Source organism: Oncorhynchus nerka, linkage group LG6 (assembly GCF_034236695.1).
Source record: "Oncorhynchus nerka isolate Pitt River linkage group LG6, Oner_Uvic_2.0, whole genome shotgun sequence".
In the NCBI taxonomy this organism is placed as follows: Eukaryota; Metazoa; Chordata; class Actinopteri; order Salmoniformes; family Salmonidae; genus Oncorhynchus; species Oncorhynchus nerka.
In genome coordinates, this window is record NC_088401.1 from 51272770 (window position 1) to 51293469 (window position 20700).

General features: G+C 43.3%; 1 protein-coding gene across 8 annotated transcripts in view; it reads right to left on the reverse strand.

Moving 5' to 3' along the window:
• Nucleotides 1-2641: 2641 nt before the first annotated feature.
• The window catches only part of LOC115130568 (protocadherin alpha-C2-like), a 177691-nt gene continuing 159632 nt past the window's right edge, over nt 2642-20700 (reverse strand). For all 8 annotated transcript variants that reach the window (XM_029661844.2, XM_029661835.2, XM_029661838.2 and 5 more), the window contains one exon: nt 2642-6001. In XM_029661844.2, coding sequence (XP_029517704.1) covers nt 5700-6001 — 302 coding nt within the window. In that variant the 3' untranslated portion in view covers nt 2642-5699. The remainder of the gene's footprint in view (nt 6002-20700) is intronic.

Genomic DNA, 20700 nt, shown 5'->3' on the forward strand with positions numbered 1-20700 from the left:
TCTGTCGTTCTGCCCCTGAACAAGGAAGTTAACCCATTGTTCCTCTGTAGGCTGTCATTGTAAATAACAATTTGTTCTTAAACTGACTTGCCTAGTTAAATAAAGGTTACACAAGTAATACTATATGTTTGTGCTGATGTACACAAAAACAAATGAATGGATTATATCTTCATTCTGTGGGGATCAGGCGGCACATGCAATGTAAGAGCTGCAGTTTTGCTGCTTTCAAGTACAAATACGTGACAACCACAACATTGTGAGTGTCAAAATGGCAAAGACCGTCTAATATCGAAGACAAGATGTTTTCAGGCCCTTCCTGTGAGGACTTCAAAGAAAGATGGTCAGCCCTTTTTAAACCCAACCAGGTACAAAATACAGCCGAATGAAAATAGTAAATGTAGGTCCATTTTTAAAAATATTCATTTAAATATTTTGTGTTATGTTGACCTAATATTCTAATCTACAATTGTATATGCATTAAAGATTAATCTGAACATTCTCACTCTGCACATGCCTTGGGAGGAGTTTCCCAACAGCATTCTGTCTCTCAGATCACCTGTTGTCCTTATCTGTTCAGAAGATGTTTTCTCTCTCTCTCTCTCTCTCTCTCTCTCTCTGATTAAGGAAGGGTTCAGAAGAATTGCAACTGTTGCTCTGGAACACCTTCACAGTAGTATATAGGTTATACTGTATGTATTTAGTTGCCGGTATTAAATGCAAAGATTTGTATAACATCATATTACAGTGCGACACCATCCAGGAAAGAAGAGACAGTGTGATCCATGCCCTGATCATATACCTCGGCGAGAGGGTTGAAGACCTTATTACAGAACACAAGGTAAAGGTTTTTATTTTTGTATCCTTATTTATCTCTAAATGAGGTATCGTCCTTTGTTTCCCTCTCCCCCTCAAGTGGCACAGTTAACGTAATAGCCTAGCCTGTTATTTCTTAATTGTTTCACTCAGGATGCTAACGACACCGTGATCCGAGAGGACCTCGTGCAGCATGTGATGAAGGTGTTCACTGTGAAGGATCTGCACCAGAATATAGAGCGTGGGATCTGCATCGAAGGAGCAGAGGTCCTGTCTGCTATTTGTGGTGTCACACAGTCACGTACCTTGTATATGGGCCTCATCTATGACTTGAATCGAAGGTACCCCAAAGAACTGAAATATACCTTTGAGGTGTTCCAAAAAGTATTCTTGGAACTTGGTGATCTCAGGACCACCCCACGGGTCCAAGCTCTAAAGATGAAGTTACTTGTTTTCAGAGATGTCTAAAGATATCTATGAGAACTCTCAAAGGGCCACTCACCAACTGTGGTCTAAACCCTACTCAGTAAGCTGAAAGGCTAGTTGCTAGGTGGTATAGGAGCTACAGTTTACATGACGCTCTTTGTCAGGTGAAGTCATAAGAGACATTGTCAATTCCTGTTTAAAAAACAGCTTTGTTTTAAAATTGACTCCATATGCACTTGTGGATTTCTGAGATGATTTGTAGTCAGGTGCAAGATATCTGGATGTAACTTTAGGAGGCAAGGTGGAGTTATACCCAGAATGCTTATACCTGTCAAAATAAGATTGAATGAGGTTGTATTTGAGCTAAAGTTCATATTGTGCTTTGTGTAAAGTCTATTAAGATAAATCCTTCATGTACGTTTCTGTTAAAACATCGCTATGTTGTTAAGGGGCATACAGAACACCAGAGAATTCTTGACAAACTCTACAAGATGTGAGGTCAAAGTGCTAATCCCAAACTATCACCTAAACTTTATTCAGTTGTGAAGATCTGAACATATTCGTAGTCAGGTGCAAGCTATCTGAATGTAACTTTACCTAAGGAGGCAAGGTGGATTTATACTCAGAATGTTTAAAGATGACAAAGTAATGAGCTCTCCACAAATGATTAAGGAGTAGGGTATAAGAGGCAATTGATGTTTGAAGAAAACCTTTATTCAAAATAAAGGTGTTGAAGTTTGAAGTTGAACACTGTTGTTTCGTTTTGCATATTCCCTTGTATAGAAATAACATTTTTAGTCCATTTTCCCAAGTCTATTGAGGTAACTATTTGCATCAGCTTCTTAAGTATATTTGTGAGTATATATTTGAGTAGTAAGATTAAATACATTTTACGAACCTGAGTACCATAAGTAACTGAGCAAAATCATTTGTAGATAAAACATAGAATATCAATTACGATACGGAGTAAATTCAGCAAATTAACCTTACAATGTTAGTTCTGTAACTGATTACATTAAGTATATCAAACTTATAACATTAGTTCTGGGACTTGAAGGACTTAAGCAGGTCAAACAAAAAAAAGAAATGTTCTGAATGTGATAAAATTAAGTTGAATGAAAGGAATTATTGAGATCCTGTTAGTTGTTTGCACTTAATATATTTGAGTTTGTGATGCACTAAAAGCGAAGTATATTATACTTAAATGATCCTCCTTTTTGGATTTACTTAAAAGGCTGATGCAAATAGTTACCAAAAAATGTTTAAGTAAAAGGGGCACAATATTTTTTACAGTGTTGATTGCAACTGTGCTGTTCATGCAAAGAGGGAGAAGGTGTATGTGTGTGTGTGTGTGTGTGAGAGAGTGCCTGTTTCCAAGCAAGCTCCAAGGCGACAACGTCAGTCTCATTTTATGAAAGAAAGTTTTTATTTAGTGATTTATAAACAAAACACATTACCACTGTATCCATTTAGGTCAAATAAAAAAAAAACAGAAAGAAATTAAATGTCACTACTTCACCGTCACAGTAGATGAGCAGGTGTACAAAAAAGGTTTCACAACAGATCTGTACTGATCAGTAGGCCAGGACAGCGCCACCATTGGTCACCATCATACGCTGATAAAAGAATGACAGCGTGAACGCTCACTAAACACAAGCATACACTACATATACAATTTTTACATAGGAATTGTCTTCTTTTTTCGTGTTTATTTTTTTCATTTTTTTCTGTTGAAAGGGAAGAGATAGCTCATCACAGGATCATACATATTTCAGTTACAATATTACAGTGTTAGTTAGATCATCATGTCAAAGCCGGACACAAAACGTTTTTTGTTGTTGTTGTTGTTGCTTGTTCTCAAAAACGAAAATCTTATTTCCATAAAACAAAATGAACAGAGTTGAGATCAAGGGCATCACACAACAGCATTTACAAATATCGAAAAGGTTTAGTTAACGTCATAAAACACCACTGTCTTGTGGAGTGCGGAGGGTGTAATATGTAGAAGATGCATGACAGAGACGGTACATACACATATCTCCTGTGGGAGTCATAAAGTAAAATTATAATACGAAACAATAAAATCAAAGCCATCTATTTCTATATATATATATATATTGTATCTCTATATTGTTTGAGTTTCCTTTGAGACGAACATGCAGCAGCCGCTTTAGTGGAGTGACGTCATATTGAGCCGCAAAACCTGGAGGGAGAGGGGGGGGGGGGGGGGCGTTGCAACAACATACAGGCAGGGGAACGGGGAACCAATCGAAGCAGGGCTGATTACAAAACCTCCTGAGAGGGGATTGATGGGATAGAGATGTGGGGTGGGAATCCTTAGATGCCCTTATTTATTCATTAATAATGTAATAATTAGCAGTATACACTGCATTTATTAATGCACAGGCCACATATATAAAAAGCAAGTCTAACTACATTTATCGTGTACATAAAAGCCAATGGATGACCTACTGTTTTGATTCACCAATCATAATCAATCAATTTCGGGATATACGTGTACCCAGGAACATGGAGGATAAGCCTAGCTCTCAGATCCATGTCCCAGACATCCACCCCATCCCTGTCCCCATCCCACCTCGTCCCCTCTCGCCAGTGACCACAAACAGGAATGAACAGTGTAGTATTCACAAGTTAAAAGCACTCAACCGTTTTGCACTTGGAGACAGCTGGCGTTATAGAACTCAGAATAATGGACCCCCGGTCCCGACTGGGTTCTTCAGGCCTCTTCCACATTACTCCATGCTGTTCCCAGCACACCACAATGTTCAGCCTTCCCAGTTCACCCTGAAAGAACATGGGGCTAGAGGGGAGTCCACGGCCAGAGAAAAGAGAAAGGCCGAGGGCAAGGGGGGTGGGACAAGCAGAAGCGCTGCAGATCAGTTAAAGCTAACTAAACAGAGTAGGAAATCGAGGGTCTTCTCCAAGAACAAATAGAAAGTGAAAAAGTTTCACAAATTCATCATCATCATCATGTGAAGAAGCAGTCTGTGGTTGGTGTAAGGGTGGGGATGAGAATCTGTGTGGGCAGGGGCAGGGAGTGGAAAGGGCGGGGTGGGGATGTGGAGGATGGGGGATCAGGTTGGATATCAGGTAAGTGATGGTTGCTACCAAACATTCAGAGCAGAAAGCCTCAGGCTTTTGCTGAGTGGCAGGGGGAGAGTAGAAGAGATCATCTTTAGCTAGAGACGCTCCTGCTATTCTACAAGGTTCCAACGGAGCTCAGATCAACAAGCTGGATCACAGGCCAACTCAACTGGACTCTTCTCTCTTTCGTTCTCAGGAGACTCTGAAGAGTGTTCCTCCTTTCTCTCCATCCCTCGTTCTATCTGTTTGCATTAGGCGAGAGAAGGATCTCGTCGTTCAAAAGAGAGTAGTGAGCGAACCCATCAGGAGTAACTGCAGGGGATGCTGCTGTGCCAACCCTGAGAGAGTAGATCTACTGTACACATGTGTACTGCTTAGGAAAAAGCTTGCGTTCTGTACAGCTTGCGTTCCGTATTAAACACAATGTCGTTTTCTTGGCTGCTCCTGTATTTTTTATTTTTTTTACCTCTCTCCAGTTCTCAGGTGTTCTCAGTGTCCGGGTTGTTACAGCGAGTGTGTGTCAGCGTGTATGTGTTTTGTCCTTGACAGCCATGTTTTCCTTGCCGTCACAGGGAACACTGACAGCTAGAGAGCGCGATAGGAAGCTGCAGCAGCAGCAGTGCCGTGTTAGCCTTTAGCCTTTTTAGCCTCAGCAACTCTCTCCCGTGCTATTTACAAGTGTGAGTGTCCAGCTCTTAAATCACCAACATTTAACTCGTCTTCTGTTGTGTAGTCTTCAGTTTACTTTCTTCTCGTCATTTCCTTCTTTTTTTTTGTTGCTCTCTTTCCGAGGCACAGAGCTGTTTTCTTCTGGCTGTTGGATTTTCTTTTCCTCTCAAAGAGAGAGAATTCTACAACATGGTGGGAAGGGGTAAGACAGAGGTGCCAACATATCCGTGGGTGGGAGGGTGAAAAGCAGAGGGTGAGGGGAGACAGTGGCTCTCGTCCCCTCGCTGAGAAGAGTAGGGAGGGAATTGTTTGGCTCAAGGTGTATAGGCACCTGGGGGCATGGTGGAACATTTATTCATCTGGTTTTTTTCTTCTCATCAAGGGATGATTAAATTACCCCAGTAAGAGGTTTTTGAGGCGACAGTAATCTACAATAATCTTGGTAAAGCCCGATTTTTACCAGAGAGATTTGGGCTTTTATCTTTGTTGCAGGGGTGGGTATAGAGCAGACTGCAGCAGACTTCGTCTGCCTGTCTGTGTTACTGAGCCAGAGATTATGAAGTAGAATTGGGAATCTCTTTTCACCTGTGGTCTAAAATAATTGTATTTTTGTTTCCCGGTGGACTTTGGTTGGTACCTCTGTTTCAACAGCTCCCCTTCCTTCTCTTCCTCCTCCTCCTCCTCCTCTACTCATCGTCATCCTTCCCCTTATCCTTCTTATCCTTCTTCTCCTTCTTCTTCTTCTTCTTCTTCTTGGCCTCCTCCTTCTTTCCGAAGCTGATGAAGTCGCTCTTGTCGTCCTCTCCTCCCTGCTGGCGGATAGAGATGATGGCGGGCGATCCAGGGATGATGAAGGCTTCGGGGGGGACCTCGCCGGGCTTCAGGTGCTGAGGGGGGCCTCCGGGACCGCCGGCGCCATAACGGAAATGCCAGCTGTTACTGTCCACTCCGGCTCCCATGGGTGGGGACACCTCTCCACCCTCAGCATCTAGAGACAGAGACAGAGAACAACGAAGGGTTATTAATGTTGTGCTGGAATCATCTCTCTCACAACCATTGTCATCAATATTGTCTATATAGAGGGGTTGTAAGATGGTTGTAAACAACAATGTCATTGGTACGACTGTCAATGTTGTCATTGGTGTCATAGTCTTGGACACTTTCTTGAAAAGACTTGGAAACCTCTGCCATGTCAGACTCTTCCCACATAGCATCCATTGGTGATGCCCCCATAGCACACAGTCAACACCATGCTGAAGCGTCACCCACAGGAGTTCTCTGATCACCCTGACTCCCATTGTGATGTCACTAATCGGTCACTAAACCACAGAAACAGCCATAACACCAGTCAAAAGGAAGGGGTGGCGACTCAGAATGCAAGCTTTCAAACGGTCCACTGATAAAGCAGCACAGAATCAAAGTGTCCATTCTGTCGCCCCTCGCCACGGCTAGGGCCCCCGGTCGGCGCTGTGGGACAAGACATGAAGCGCTCCGTCACACAGGGAGAGGCGGGGAAAGGTCAGGGAATAAAGACATGGCATTTAAACGGAAAGTCAACATGCCGTTTACTCGCTGAGCGTTAGTTCTGGGAGATGACTGCGCTTTCAACTTCCATCACAGATCGCCACTGAAGCGCTAAGAAGAAAAAAGGTAAATGGAGATAGTGTCTGTTCAATAGAAGTGTTTACCTTATGTGTGTGTGTGTGTGTGTGTGTGTGTGTGTGTGTGTGTGTGCATGTGCATGTGCATGTGTCTGAGTAAGTAGCCCAAACAACGGCGACCTAAACCATCTCAAACGCTCAGCATTTTAAGTGGTCTCCAGTTAGTTAAAGACTCTGTACTCAGTACTTTGAGAAAGGCAGGTGTGAAACAACCTCAGCTCTCCCTCAGTCTCTCGACACACATCAGGACTCACTGCAGCAGAGCAGAGTAGAGCGACACCTGGCTCAGCTCTCAGCTCTCCCCTCCCAACCCGACCCCATCAATCTGCCCAAGGAGAGAGAACGCATAAACAACACCCTTAAAGGGGTAGGGGCACTCACATAAATAACTCCTCATTAAAGGGGATGGGGAAGGTGATGGCAGAGGTGCCCGGTCAGTCAAACAGCCTGCTCACCGTGACTCTGCGTTCAAAAGGCGTGTGTGGGTTGATGAGCCGGAGTGCATGTAACAGAGCTCACACCCCACCCTGACAACCCAGGGATCCCGAGGGGACTGTTCTAACTACTCAGTGCCATTACACACACAAACCGACACACATACACACTCCACCAGCAAAACACACCCCACACCACTTTGCCTCATTCCTCACAGCTATGACCTAGTTGCGATACTTCCTTCACACATTACACTTTGTATTTGTCTCTCTTGTTTTTGACTTCCCTCCAAAGGGCAGTTTAACAAAACAGAGTTCATCCAAGCAGAAGGAACAGTGTCTGGAAGAGGGAGGACTGGCCTCATATAACACCCAGGGTATGGAAGGCCATCTCCCCAGTCCCTGTCCTCACCAACCTTGCCTCTATTGGAGAGTTAGGAGGACAAGCTCTGGTAGTACTTTCAGCTCAAATTCCCATTAACATAGTCTATCTGTCAAGAAAAAGCTAAAGGCATCCTGAATACACGAACATATATGGGTGGGGGGACAACGTTTTTGAGTATGAAGCACCCCATGGGAAAGAGACCCATCATTTGGCACAGGGCAAGAGTTCAGGAAGTCGGTTGTGATCAGCCAGTACATGTCTCATTCAGCAGGTAGTGATTGAAGTGGCCAGGGGGAGGCATTGTTACACGGCTTCAAGGAACAAGAATAGCGGCACAAATGTAGTCTGCCTCAATAACAACCAAGCAGAGCTCAGAACGACAAGACGGAGCTAGATCACTGATCTATTCTAGCGCCACACTACTCCTCTCTTCTCCCGCTTCCTCTCTCAATTCAAAAGGAACCAAAATAGTTTTTTTGTTTGTTGCCAAAAACATTTCTAAGTACTATAAAAAGAAGTAGAGGGAATAAACAAAAACATTTCCTCTGGCAATTAGTGACCATTAAAAAAACGATAAAAACGATGGAATATGCAGATTTTTATGAAGCTCCTTATCCCCCCACTTTATCTCCCGTTCCCCTATCACCTCTTCTCTCCTTCCTTCCCTTCCTTCCTCCACCTCCGTTCCCTAACTGACTCCTCTCTCTTTTCCTCCCTCTCCATTTTTCTCCCCCCCACCCTTTTTCCTTACCCGACTTTGCTCTCTCCTCTCCATCTCTCTCCCTCCCCTCTCTTTGCAGCCCTATTTCCCTCCCAGCCTCTCTCCTCCTACTCCCCCCTCTGTACTGGCCCGGGCTCTCTGCTGGAGCTGCTCAGAGTGATGGATTCTGGGAGTAAATCCAGGCTGGGCGTCAGGAGAGTGTGATGTCCCCTGCACTGCACACACTCCTAATCTCTCTTATGGAGTCAAACACTGCAGAAAGCCTTTCTGGATGATGGGACGCCGTCCTATTCCCCCTCTCATAGATACAGATGCTACGTCCCAATCTTTTACCCTTCTGCCCTAAAGTGTGCACTTATTCACTTCCCTTCGTGGACTTAAAAGGAAATGAGTGGTGTAAGAATATGGCCACATCTGTCTCTAGCCAATGCAAGAAGGTAGAGAATTGGGACGCAGGGGAAAGATTATAGGGAATATCCTCATTACCAGTAGCCATTTTGCCTACTCTGTAAGAGGGCACAGATTGGCCGATTGAAACAGACAAAGAGTTCCAGCAGTCACATAGTCTTCCTTTTTACTTCCTATTCAAGCCAGGAGTGCTATCTGACCTCCGCTGATTGTGACATCAGCGCAGTGAGATAGAGTCGGACACACGTACATGGACTTTTTAAAAACATTTTAGCCATTTATCAGACGCTCTTATCCACAGCACTTGCAGTTAGTGCATCCATCTTAAGATAACTAGCTGAGACAACCACCTATCACAGGCCTAGTAAGTACACTTTCCCACTTTCAGACAGAGGATGAGGATAAGAGGGAGAGAGGAGTAGGAGACAGATACAATCTTTCTCTCTCTCTCTCTCTCTCTCTGACATGGAGACAGTGGGAGAGTCTGTATCAATCTTGGGGGGTTACTGCCCTTATCTGACTCCCAGCCAACATTGTGATCCAATTCTGCTCTTTAAAATGGATAAATGATAAAAGAGAGGAGAAATGAGAGGGGAAAGGGAAAGACAGCAATCATAGAAAGTGGTAGGGTATTTACTCTAAAATGCATTTGCTCAGCTATGCTGTCCCTGGGTAATTTCCTGTCTAAAACAATGCAGGCAGATGAAGAGATACCCGTGCCCCTGATGCAAACATAAAGTCATAAACAAATAGGACCCCAGAGAGTGATGAGTCACTGCAGGGCTGGCTCCAGCCCTAAGCTAGAGTTGGTTTTAAAGTTCATTTCCTGAAATTCTACACATTTTGCCATGGAGCGTAGAGAAAAGGTTGCAGGTTTATAACTCATTTTATGCAAGTTGTTTTTTAGTTGCCATGGGGCGGAGAGAATAATTAGCAATTTTACAGCACATTCCACACATTTTGCAATGACTTATGCCATGTTAAAATTATATCTGAGTGACAATGGCAAAAAAATAATCAATGGGGACCCCCTGGAGGTCATGACCCCTGGGCAAATGCCCTTCATGTCCGGTCGGTAATTCGGCCATGATTACTCAAGGTTTTGGTAGTTGGCAAGACTAATTTACCAATCTAAAAATGTTTAGTGAGTGACAGTTGAGTGACTGTCATTGAATGACAAAAGAAGAACTGCTGATGCACAACCAAATTTCAAAACTACACCTTGTGTATGCCATTAACAGTAAATGAAGACCGCGACTGAGTTCCACAAAGTGGGATTACAATTAATGTAATTGTCATTCTTTTTGTGAACAATCAGCACAAAATACTCTGTAAATGTCAAAGTGAGAAAAAAAAAATCTCTCTATATATATATATATATATATAGTTTAATAAATAATAATATAAGTAATAACTTAAAATATAGTCGTTACATAAATATTCAGCTGCTTTGAGAGCGATTACAGCTGTACGTCTTTCAGGGAGGTCTCTAAAAGTTTGGTTTGCACAACTGGATTGCACAATATTTTCCCATTATTCTTTTAAAAAATCTTCAAGCTTTGTCATGATTTTGGGGATCGTGGCTAGATTTCCATAAAAACTGTAACTTCGAACATTCACAGGAACATTCACTGTCTTTTTGGTAAGCAAATCCAGTATAGATTTGGCCTTGTGTTGTTGGTTGTGGTCCTCTCCCAGTGTCTGGTGTAAATTAGACTGAAGCAGGTTCTCCTCTAGGATTTTGCCTGAACTTAGCTCCTTCCCGTTAGTTTTTATCCTAAAAAAAACTCCACAGTATTTGCCGATGACAAGCACACCCATAACATGATGCATCCACAACTATGCTTGAAAATAAGAAGACAGTTACCTAGTGATGTGTTGTGTTGGATTTGCCCCAAACATAACGCTTTGCATTTAAGACAAAAAGTGTTTTCCTTTGCCGTGGTTTTGTTGCAGTATTACTTTAGTGCCTTGCTGCATACAAGATGCATGTTTCGGAATATTTGTATTCTGTATATTTGAATTCTTCTTTTCATGCTGTCATTTAGAACATGATTGTGATCTACCACAATGTTGTTGATCTATCCTCAGTTTTCTCCCATCACAGCCATTGAACTCTGTAGCTGTTTTAAAATCGCAAATGGCATCATGGTAACATCTCTGAGCAGTTTCGTTCCTGTCCTGCAGTCCAGTTGAATGTGTCTGGGTGGTTTAATACAATAATTATTAACTTGACCATGATTAAAGAGATATTCATGGTCTGATTTGTTATTGTTACCCATCTACCAAACACTGCCCTGCTTTATGAGACGTTGGAAAAGCTCTCTGTAGTAGTCTTTGTAGTTGAATGTGTGCTTGAAATGCAATACTTGACCGAGGGGTCTTACAGATGTTGTATGGATGGGGGACAGAGGAAGGGTTAGTCATTCAAAAATCACGTCAACCACTAATATTTCACACAGAGTGAGTCCATGTAACTTATTATGTGATTTGGTAAGTCAAATTTGATCACAGAACTAATTTAGGCTTTCCTAAACATATGGGTCTGAGTACTTATGCAACGACTCTATTTTAGTTATTTAATTTGTATTCATCTGTTTCCATCCACTTTGACATGACAGAGTATTTTGTATAGATTGTGAAAAATAAAATACAAATAAAACCACTTTTTAACACACAAAAATGTGAATAAATCCAAGAGGGCTGAATAGTTTTGCAAGGCACTGTATACTGTATATTCTTATGCCCGCAGCCGGCCCTGAGTCACTGTGATGGAAATCAGACAGATGCAGCAGGACCTGATAGGGCCGGGCAGAGGAGAGAAGCAGCATCACACCGGGTCAAAGACATTACAGCTGGGTAGAAGAGCCTTTTGATTGTCTCTGACATATCATGACCGAGTCAAAAGCCCCATGACTGGGTCCAGAGCCGGGCGGCCCTATACACTCACTACGCAAGTTGTGTAGGGCCCCGCAAATTACACAAGGGCCCCGCCTTCCCCTTGTGTCAAAGCGGGTTTCAATGTTTACAACTTCGATGAGAGGAAGAAGCGGAACTATCCTTCTGGTCATGAAAAAGAGAGGAAAAACACCATGAGAGTGAATTGCGGGAACAGCAATCAGGTAAACTTGTGTTCTCTCCCCTCCGAGTTGATGTCAGCAAATAACAGTAATGTTAAGTTGATGTGCAAGCTTGCAGTGCATCTCTCTCTAGTCTGACTGTCTTGCTAACCTAGCTGGGCAGTGCATCTGTTGGTCTGTCTGTGTCTTGCTTGCCAGCCACTTCCAGGGCTGTGTTCTGTGACTTTGTGCCTGACAAAAGTGAGAGTGAAATACAACTATTTATTACGTTTGATATACGCCAACGGGCAACGGGGTTTATATACTGCAGCTCGGAAAAGATAACAGCGTTGCGCGTGCACGAAATGAAACTCGCGCTTTCCAGCAGCAACCTCTGTGGGGACCAGTCCAGACAATATATGGGAGGTGATGACACACCTCAGAGACACACAATTTTAAAACAAGACAATGATTATCTAGTCTCTCAGTCAAGGTTTAGTTACAACTCTAGACTAATGCAAGATGGAAAGCAATGAATTGACTGTCACGTTCGGACCTTAGTTATTTTATTATGTCTTTGTTTTAGTAAGGTCAGGGCGTGAGTTGGGTGGGTTGTCTATGTTCTTTTTTCTATTGATTTGGGATTGCTGTGTTCGGCCTGGTATGGTTCTCAATCAGAGGCAGCTGTCAATCATTGTCCCTGATTGAGAATCATACTTAGGGAGCCTGGTTTCACTTTTGAGTTGCGGGTGTTTGTTTTCCGTGTCAGTGTTTGGTCCACACGGTACTGTTTCCGTTTAGTTATTTGACGTTGTCACTTATTATTTTTTTTTCAGTGTTCACGTTTCTTATTAAAAACCAAGATGAACACTTACCACGCTGCGCATTGGTCCTCCGATATTTCCTACTACTCCTCCTCGTCAGAGGAGACAACCGTTACATTGACATTGACTATTGATTTATATATTACATTTAAAATGTTGATTAGCTAGGCATACTGGGCAATATGGATGTACATCTCTCAGTAAATAATAACCATCAAGTATGCAGCCAAGCCATAGTATAAATAATATTTAAAATGTGAAAATGTATAATTTGGAAATCTGGGGGAGACCATTTGAATGGGCCTGATGCAGCTGATGAAATTAATAATAGTATTGTTATCTATAATTTACAAGTGTTATGCTTAAGTTTGTCGGTAGAGGAGATGCTGGATCATCAGCCAGTACAAGCACAGACTCAGTTGATCCACATCCAGCCTCAGCCAGTACTAACACAGACCCAGTACAGCCGGGCTTCAGCAAATACTAACACAGACCCAGTACTGGCAGCTTCAGCAAGTACTAACACAGACCCAGTACAGCTGGCTTCAGAAAATACTAACACAGATCCAATACAGCCGTCTTCAGCAAGTACTAACACAGACCCAGGTGAAGTACAGGCAGCCTCAGCCAGTATTAGCACAACCAGAGGTGTACAGCCAGTATCAGATACAAGCAGCTAAGACCCTATTAGAACAGTTGCTGCTCCACCAAATGACCTAGCAGATTGGCCCCCAGTCTTAACAGACTGTATGAGGACTGAGTTGGTGCACAGAGGTCCATTCAAACCAGGACTGGATTGTTCTGAGCTGGCTTTCACAGTGAATCAAAAACAAGGTTGTGTATTGTTTTTGCTGTGAGCTCTTTTCTACAAAAGACTACAAAACAACAAAGGAAGGCGTGAATGAGTGGTCAAATATCAACGCCATTCTGAAATCCTACGAGGGTAGTCCTGAACACACCAACAATATGATTAAGTGGAGAGAACTTGATCTGCGCCTAAGTCGGGGACAGACTCTTGACCAGATAAAAAATGACAATTTATGGAGGACGAAAGAAAGAGATGGCGGGATGTCCTTACACGTTTCATAAGTATCACCCGTCCCTGGCTGAAAGAAACCTAGCATGCTTTCCGTTCATCAGACAAACTCTTCCAACCAGATAATAGAAACTTCCTAAAAGAGGTTGTATCACTGGAAGAATTTGACCCCCTTCTCAGAAAAACTAAAGATGGAGAGACACATGCTCATTACCTTGGGAAGCGCACACAGAATGAGCTGATACAGATTGTGAGCGACAAGACTCTGGAAGCAATAGTGACTCAAGTAAGAGACTCGAAGTACTTTTCCATTATCTTGGACTGTACACCTGACATTAGTCACCAGGAGCCAATGTCCATTATTCTGAAAAGCGTGGTTTTAAAGGGAAAGCCAAAGCTCAAGGAGCACTTCCTCGGCTTCGTGAATGTTGAGGTTACAACAGATTTGAATCTGTCCACCACTGTTATCTTAGATAAGCTGAACGAGCTGAAGACTTCACATGAAGATTGCAGATGGCAAGCTTATGATAATGGGGCCAACATGAAGGGCAAGCACCAAGGAGTACAAGCCAGACTGCTCCAAAAAAATCCCAGAGCTTGCTCGTCCCATGCAGAGCACACACTCTAAACCTGGTCATTGCAGATGCTGCCAAATCTTTAAAAGCTGCAGTCAAGTTTTTTGGGCGTGTGCAAAAGCTCTTCACCTTCTTTTCAGCTGGCACACAAAGATGGAGTGTTTTGAAGAAACACGTGAACATAACCGTGGAGTCATGGAATGACACAAGATGGGAGAGTCGGCTCCAAAGTGTTCATGCAATTAGGTATCAGGCTTCTGAGGTTCGGGAGGCATTACTGGAAGCCAGACAGACTATCAACGATCCTGTGGCCAAAGTGGAGGCACAAGCACTTGCAGAGGAAGTTGGGTCCTACCGCTTCTTGGTTTGCTGTATCGAATGGTGTGAGATACTGACAATGACAAACAAGGTAAACATGCTCCTCCAATCCGCCTCAATGCAGTTGGATATCGCAGTGAATTTAACCTCAAATGCAAAGGCCTCCCTCACTACATACAGGGAAACTGGATTCTCTGAGGCCCAGACAACAGCCAAAAAGCATTTGTGAAGAAATTAATGTGGAGGCTGTTCTGAAAGAGAGGAGACTGAGAATCAGCAAGAAGCATTTCAGCTATAAGACTCCCGATGAACCAGTGACTGATGCACTGAAAAACCTTGAAGTCGACTACTTCAACATTGCGGTCGACTCTGCTGTGACGTCCATGGACGAGAGATTTGAAACACTCAACCGGTCGAAAACCAAATATGGAGTGCTGCTGAACTTCAGCACTGCCTCTCAGATGTCCAGTGAATCTTTAAAGGCTCACTGTATGGAAGTTGAAAACACTCAAACCTTCAGAGACGACTGTGACACCAGTGGAATGGATCTGGCACACGAGATTCAGAATGTACCATCAGGTAAGATGACTGCCTTTGAGCTGCTCTCCTTTCTCTGTGAGAAATACCCGGAGGAACTCTATATCCTAACCTTTTGGACGGCCCTAAGAATTGCAGTCACCCTACCAGCAACAGTAGCATCGGCAGGAGAGGAGCTTGTCAAAATGAAAGCTCCTCAAAAGCTACCTGAGGTCTTCCATGTCACAGGGACGTGTGTGAGTGGTCTGGCCATCATGAGCATATATCATGACATGGGGAAACACATTTCCTATGATGACATCATTGGTGGCTTTGACTCAAGAAAGTGCAGAAGAGGAATGTTTTGATGGTAAGATTTTAATTCAAACATTCAAGTGTTTACGCACTTAGTAACATTTAACATTGTACGGCCGAAGTGCATTTGTGTAAATGACTGCTTAACTTCTTAAGGTATAGGGGGCAGCATTTTCACTTTTGGATAAATAGCGTACCCAATTTCAACTTCCTGCTACGCATGCCAAGAATATAAGATATGCATATTATTAGTAGATTTGGATAGAAAACACTGAAGTTTCGAAAACTGTTTGAATCATGTCTGTGAGTATAACAGAACTTATGTAGCAGGCAAAACCCTAAGGACTAATCGTTCTGATTTTTCTTTTGAGGTCTCTGTCTGTTCAGTGAGTTCTCATTGGGAAACAATATTTTCTAGGCACTTGTTTTCAACTCCTACCGCTTCCACTGGATGTCACCAGTCTTTGGAATTTGGTTGAGGTTATTCCTTTGTGCAATGAAGAAGTACGACCATCTAGGAAATGGGTAACACTGTTGAGAGTGCGCAAGACTTGAAAAGTAACGTTAGTTTCCTCTCGTCCTCTATTGAAAACAGATAGACCCGTCTTCAACTTGATCGATTATTAACGTTTAAAAAGACCTACAGGTGTATTACAAAAGTAGTTTGAAATGTTTTGGCAAAGTTTACAGGCAACTTTTGAGATATTTTGTAGTGACGTTGCGCAATTTGGAAGCTGTTTTTTTCTGGATCAAACGCGCCAAATAAATGGACATTTTGGATATACTGTATATGGAAGGAATTAATCAAACAAAAGGACCAATTGTGATGTTTATGGGACATATTGGAGTGCCAACAAAAGAAGCTCGTCAAAGGTAAGGCATGTTTTATATTTTATTTCTGCGTTTTGTGTAGCGCCTGCAGGGTTGAAATATGCTACTATCTTTGTTTACTGTTGTGCTATCATCAGATAATAGCTTCTTATGCTTTCGCCGAAAAGCCTTTTTAAAATCTGACATGTTGGCTGGATTCACAACAAGTGTAGCTTTAATTTAGTGTCCTACATGTGTGATTTAATGAAAGTTAGATTTTTATATCATTTTATTTGAATTTGCCGCGCTGCATTTTCCCTGGCTTTTGGCCAAGTGGGACGCAAGCGTCCCCTATACCATAAGAAGTTAACTAACTATGTGACATACTTTCTCAATTTCTTCCAGACAGTCCAGATAGACTGGTGCTGGTGCTGATGCTGAAAATGCCCAGGCTGTAGAGGGAACCACAGTTAAACACACAGCTGTATAGGTTTTATTGGACTATTTTAAGACATATAGCTGCAGCCATAGCCTATAGGTTTATGTTTATGTTTGTACAGACAAAGCTAATTGTATAACATTGTGAGAACAGGACTAATTACCAGGCAGCAAAGCCAAAGCTCAGTGTTATATTTTATTATTTCTACATTTTATATTTTCTACAATTTCTTATTTATGTTCATGTTAATATTCACTTATGTTAAGATTCTGTAGAAAATATTATATTCAATAAATATTGTTTGTTTACACCTCATTCTGTTCTGTATAGGTCTACTTATTCTTAGAGAGATGGATGGAGCAAACTGTTTTAAAGGAGGGAGGGGCACTGGGTGTCAGGTGTGACTATGTGCCAATGGCAAATGGTTTACATGGCTCACGGGTCAGGTAGGAGGGCCCCTTAGCAGAATTTTGCTTAGGGCCCAAGGGAGGTCAGGACCGGCTCTGACTGGGTCTGATTGCATGTCAAAATCCTGGTCAGAATGAATCCCTCCCATCTCTTCTTCTTAAACTTTCTAAATCCATTAATGCTTCCTTGTCTATATATTTCGATGCATACTGCTTTCTGCCCTCAAGACTCAACAAGTGGGAACCCCCACTTTTCCTCCTCTTTGTTTTGATTGAGCCATGACAATCAAACAGGAACAGAAAATCTGTCTGTGCTCCAATCATCTTTTTTCCCCTCCCTCCCAGCATCTCTCCATCCCTCTCTGACCTTCTTTCTCTACTCCCCCTTCGTTCCCTCTACCCATTCCACTCTCCCTTCTCCCCCCTCTTCACTCCCTCTCTTCCTCTCTCTCACCTATCAGGATGGCAACAAAGGCACCTGCCTCGACCAGCACAGATCCACACACAACCACAACCTCTAAATCAAATCCCCCCTAAAGTGTATTGGTCACATACACAGATTTGCAGATGTTATCGCAGGTGCAGTGGAACAATTTTGTTTCTAGCTCCAACAGTGCAGTAATACCTGGCAATACAATGTTTTAAATATATATACATATAAATGGTGAAAGACAGTATGGACAGTATATGAAAAGAAAGAAAAGGTATGTACATCAGTAGTTATATAGGATGAGCCTTGACTTAGAATGCAGTATAGACATATGAAGTGGGTAAAACAGTATGTACACATTATTAAAGGTGACCAGTGTTCAATGACTATGTACATAGGGCAGCAGTCGCTAAGGTGCAGGGTAGAGCCTTGTGGTAGCCGGCTAGAGCACTAACTAAGGTGCAGGGCAGGGTACTGGGCGGAGGCAGGCTAGTGGTGACTGTTTAACAGTTTCATGGCCTGGAGATAGATGTTTCTCAGTCTCTTGGTCCCTTGGATGCACCTCTACTGTCTCCTCCTTCTAGATCAGGGGTAGGCGACTCCAGTCCTCGAGGGCTTGATTGGTGTACACTTTTTCTCCATTCCTAGCAAGCACAGCTGATTAATCAAATTACATTCTAAACTGATGATCATGATTAGGTGATTCTTGGAGTCAGGCGTGTTAGCTGGGGCAAAAATGTGACACCAATCAGGCCCTCGAGGACTGGAATCCCCCTGTTCTAGATGGTAGCGGGTGAATAGTCCCGTGGTTCGGGTGGCTGAGGTCCTTAATGATCTTCTTGGCCTTCCTGTGAAACCGAGTGCTGTAGATATCCAGGAGGGCAGGCAGTGTGCCCCCAGTGATGCGTTGGCCTGACCGCACCACCCTCTAGAGAGCCCTGCGGTTGCGGACGGTGCAATTGCTGTACCAGGTGGTGCTACTACTCAACAGGATGCTCTCAATGGTGCATCTGCAGAAGTTTGTGAGGGTCTTAGTGGCCAAGCATTTGCACCTTCTTCACAATGCTGTCTGTGTGGGTGGACCATTTTAGGTTGTCAGTGATGTGCACGCAGAGGAACTTGAAGCTTTTGACCCTCTCCACTGTGGCCCTGTCAATGTGGATCGGGGCGTGCTCCCTCTGCTGTCTCCTGAAGTCCACAATTAGCCGATCGTTATGTTGATGTCAAGAGAGAGGTTATTTTCCTGGCACCACTCCACCAGGTCTCTCACCTCCTCCCTGTAGGCTATATCGTCGTAGTTGGCAATCAGGCTTCCCACTGTTGTGTTGACAGCAAACTTGATGATTGAGTTGGAGACTCAGGCAGTCATTGGTGAACAGGGAGTACAGGAGGGGCCTGAGCACAGTCTGATTTGTCAATGGCTGTTGCATTGGAAAAATCTCTCTCTCTCTTACTTTGCCTCCCTTACTCACCCTTCCTCCAGCTCGAAGTCTCTCATTTCTTCTGACCTTTCGTCTAATCTAGCGTGAAACCTGGTCCAGCAAACACCCGTCCCTTCCAGTGATTGATAGAGCGTTAATTATGCCCATCACTGTTATGGAAACGTTATTATGATTGGAAATTAAACAGCTTGTCAATCACTGATCATTAAGAGGCACATTAGTGATGTGAAGGATTCATTTTACACTGGGATGACCACAGCATAACACCCTCTCTGTATGTGTATCTCTCTCTGCTGTGTTTCTACATTTCTGAGTCTCTTCCTCTTCCTCTCTGTCTTTACCAAAGATCAGAATCATAGCCCGACACACTCCAAGTATTTCAGAACTCTTACGTAATCGTGTATTATTTTTCTATTTTTCTCTCAGAGACAAATATCCAAAGCAATACACTCCTCTAATGTAGCCTAACTCTCTGTCTCTCTTTCTCTGTCTCTCTCTCCATCTGTCGGTCTGTCTGTCTCTCTCCATCTGTCTGTCTCTCTCCGTCTGTCTGTCTCTCTCTCTCCGTCTCTCTCGCCGTCTGACTGTCTCTCTCAGTCGGTCTGTCTGTCTGTCTGTCTGTCTCTCCGTCTCTCTCTCCGTCTCTCTCTCCGTCTCTCTCTTTGTCTCTCTGCTGACCAAGGTTTTCACAGTGACTTAAATCATCCAGAAGCTCCACGATCCATCGGCCGCTTGAGCAGAAGCGCAGTGGAGCGCAGTGCAGGCTGACATAATGAAGGAAGGAGGAGCAGGAGAGAGGACGAGGAGGAGGAGAGAGGACGAGGAGGAAGAGAGAGGACGAGGAGGAAGAGAGAGAAGAAGAGGAGAGAGAGGAAGTACAGGGATGCGGGTATGAAATGCGATCTACCCAGAAAGGTAGAAAAACTGCTACTAAAAATCCTGAAGGTGCAGATTTATTTTAGAGAGGGAGAGGCACTGCAGTGCTAGAAGATAATGGGTTGTTGTGATAGCAAATCAAATTATTTGTATTGGTCACATACACATATGTAGCAGATTGTTATTGTGGGTGTAGTGAAACGCTACACCCGCAATGGTCCCAGCTCTCGTGGCTGGGACCACACCCTTCTCTATCAAAACACCTGCGCTTCGTGTGTGTGTGTGTGTGCATACGGGTACATGCGCGAGTGTGTGTGCGAGTGTGTATTATGAGGACTGAAACCCTAGGCGATACTGCTGTCTCTTCAAAACCTAATTGTTATTCATGCATCTGTATTTTTCTGCCTGTGCCTGGGTAGTGACAGGAGTATATGTGTGTCTGCATGAATCACCATATATTCCCCTGACTGATAACGGCAACATGAAGGAGCAAGTGTACTTGTGTGTATAAAAATAAACTATGGCGACTGGTTGTGTGTGTTGTTTTTTTTTTACGAGAAATTACAGTATCTGTTGGTGACAGTGATCGTGTGTTTTTCTTCACCGTGTGTGTGTGTATGTGTGTGTGTGTGCACACCTTGAAGTGTGATGCCCAGACGGATCATGTGACAGATGGTGGAGACAAGCTCTCCCAAGAGACCGTCCTCAACAGCCTCACAAAAAGGTGCCACTGCCAACACTGTGTGTGTGTGTGTCTCATCTAAATGAGAGCAGTGCTTCTAATGAGGATGGTATAGTCATTAATAGTGACATGACTGTTAGCAGACTATTAGAAACGGATTTATTCTAAGTGAAGCAGAGAGAGAGAGAGAGAGAGAGAGAGAGAGAGAAAGGGTGAGAAAGAGAGTGGGAGTGAGATAGATAGAGAGAAAAAGAGTAAGGGAGAGAGAGAGGGGGGGGCAGGAGAGAGGGAGGGTGAGAAAATGAGGATGACAAAATGAGGGTGACAAAATGAGGGTGAGAGAGGACAA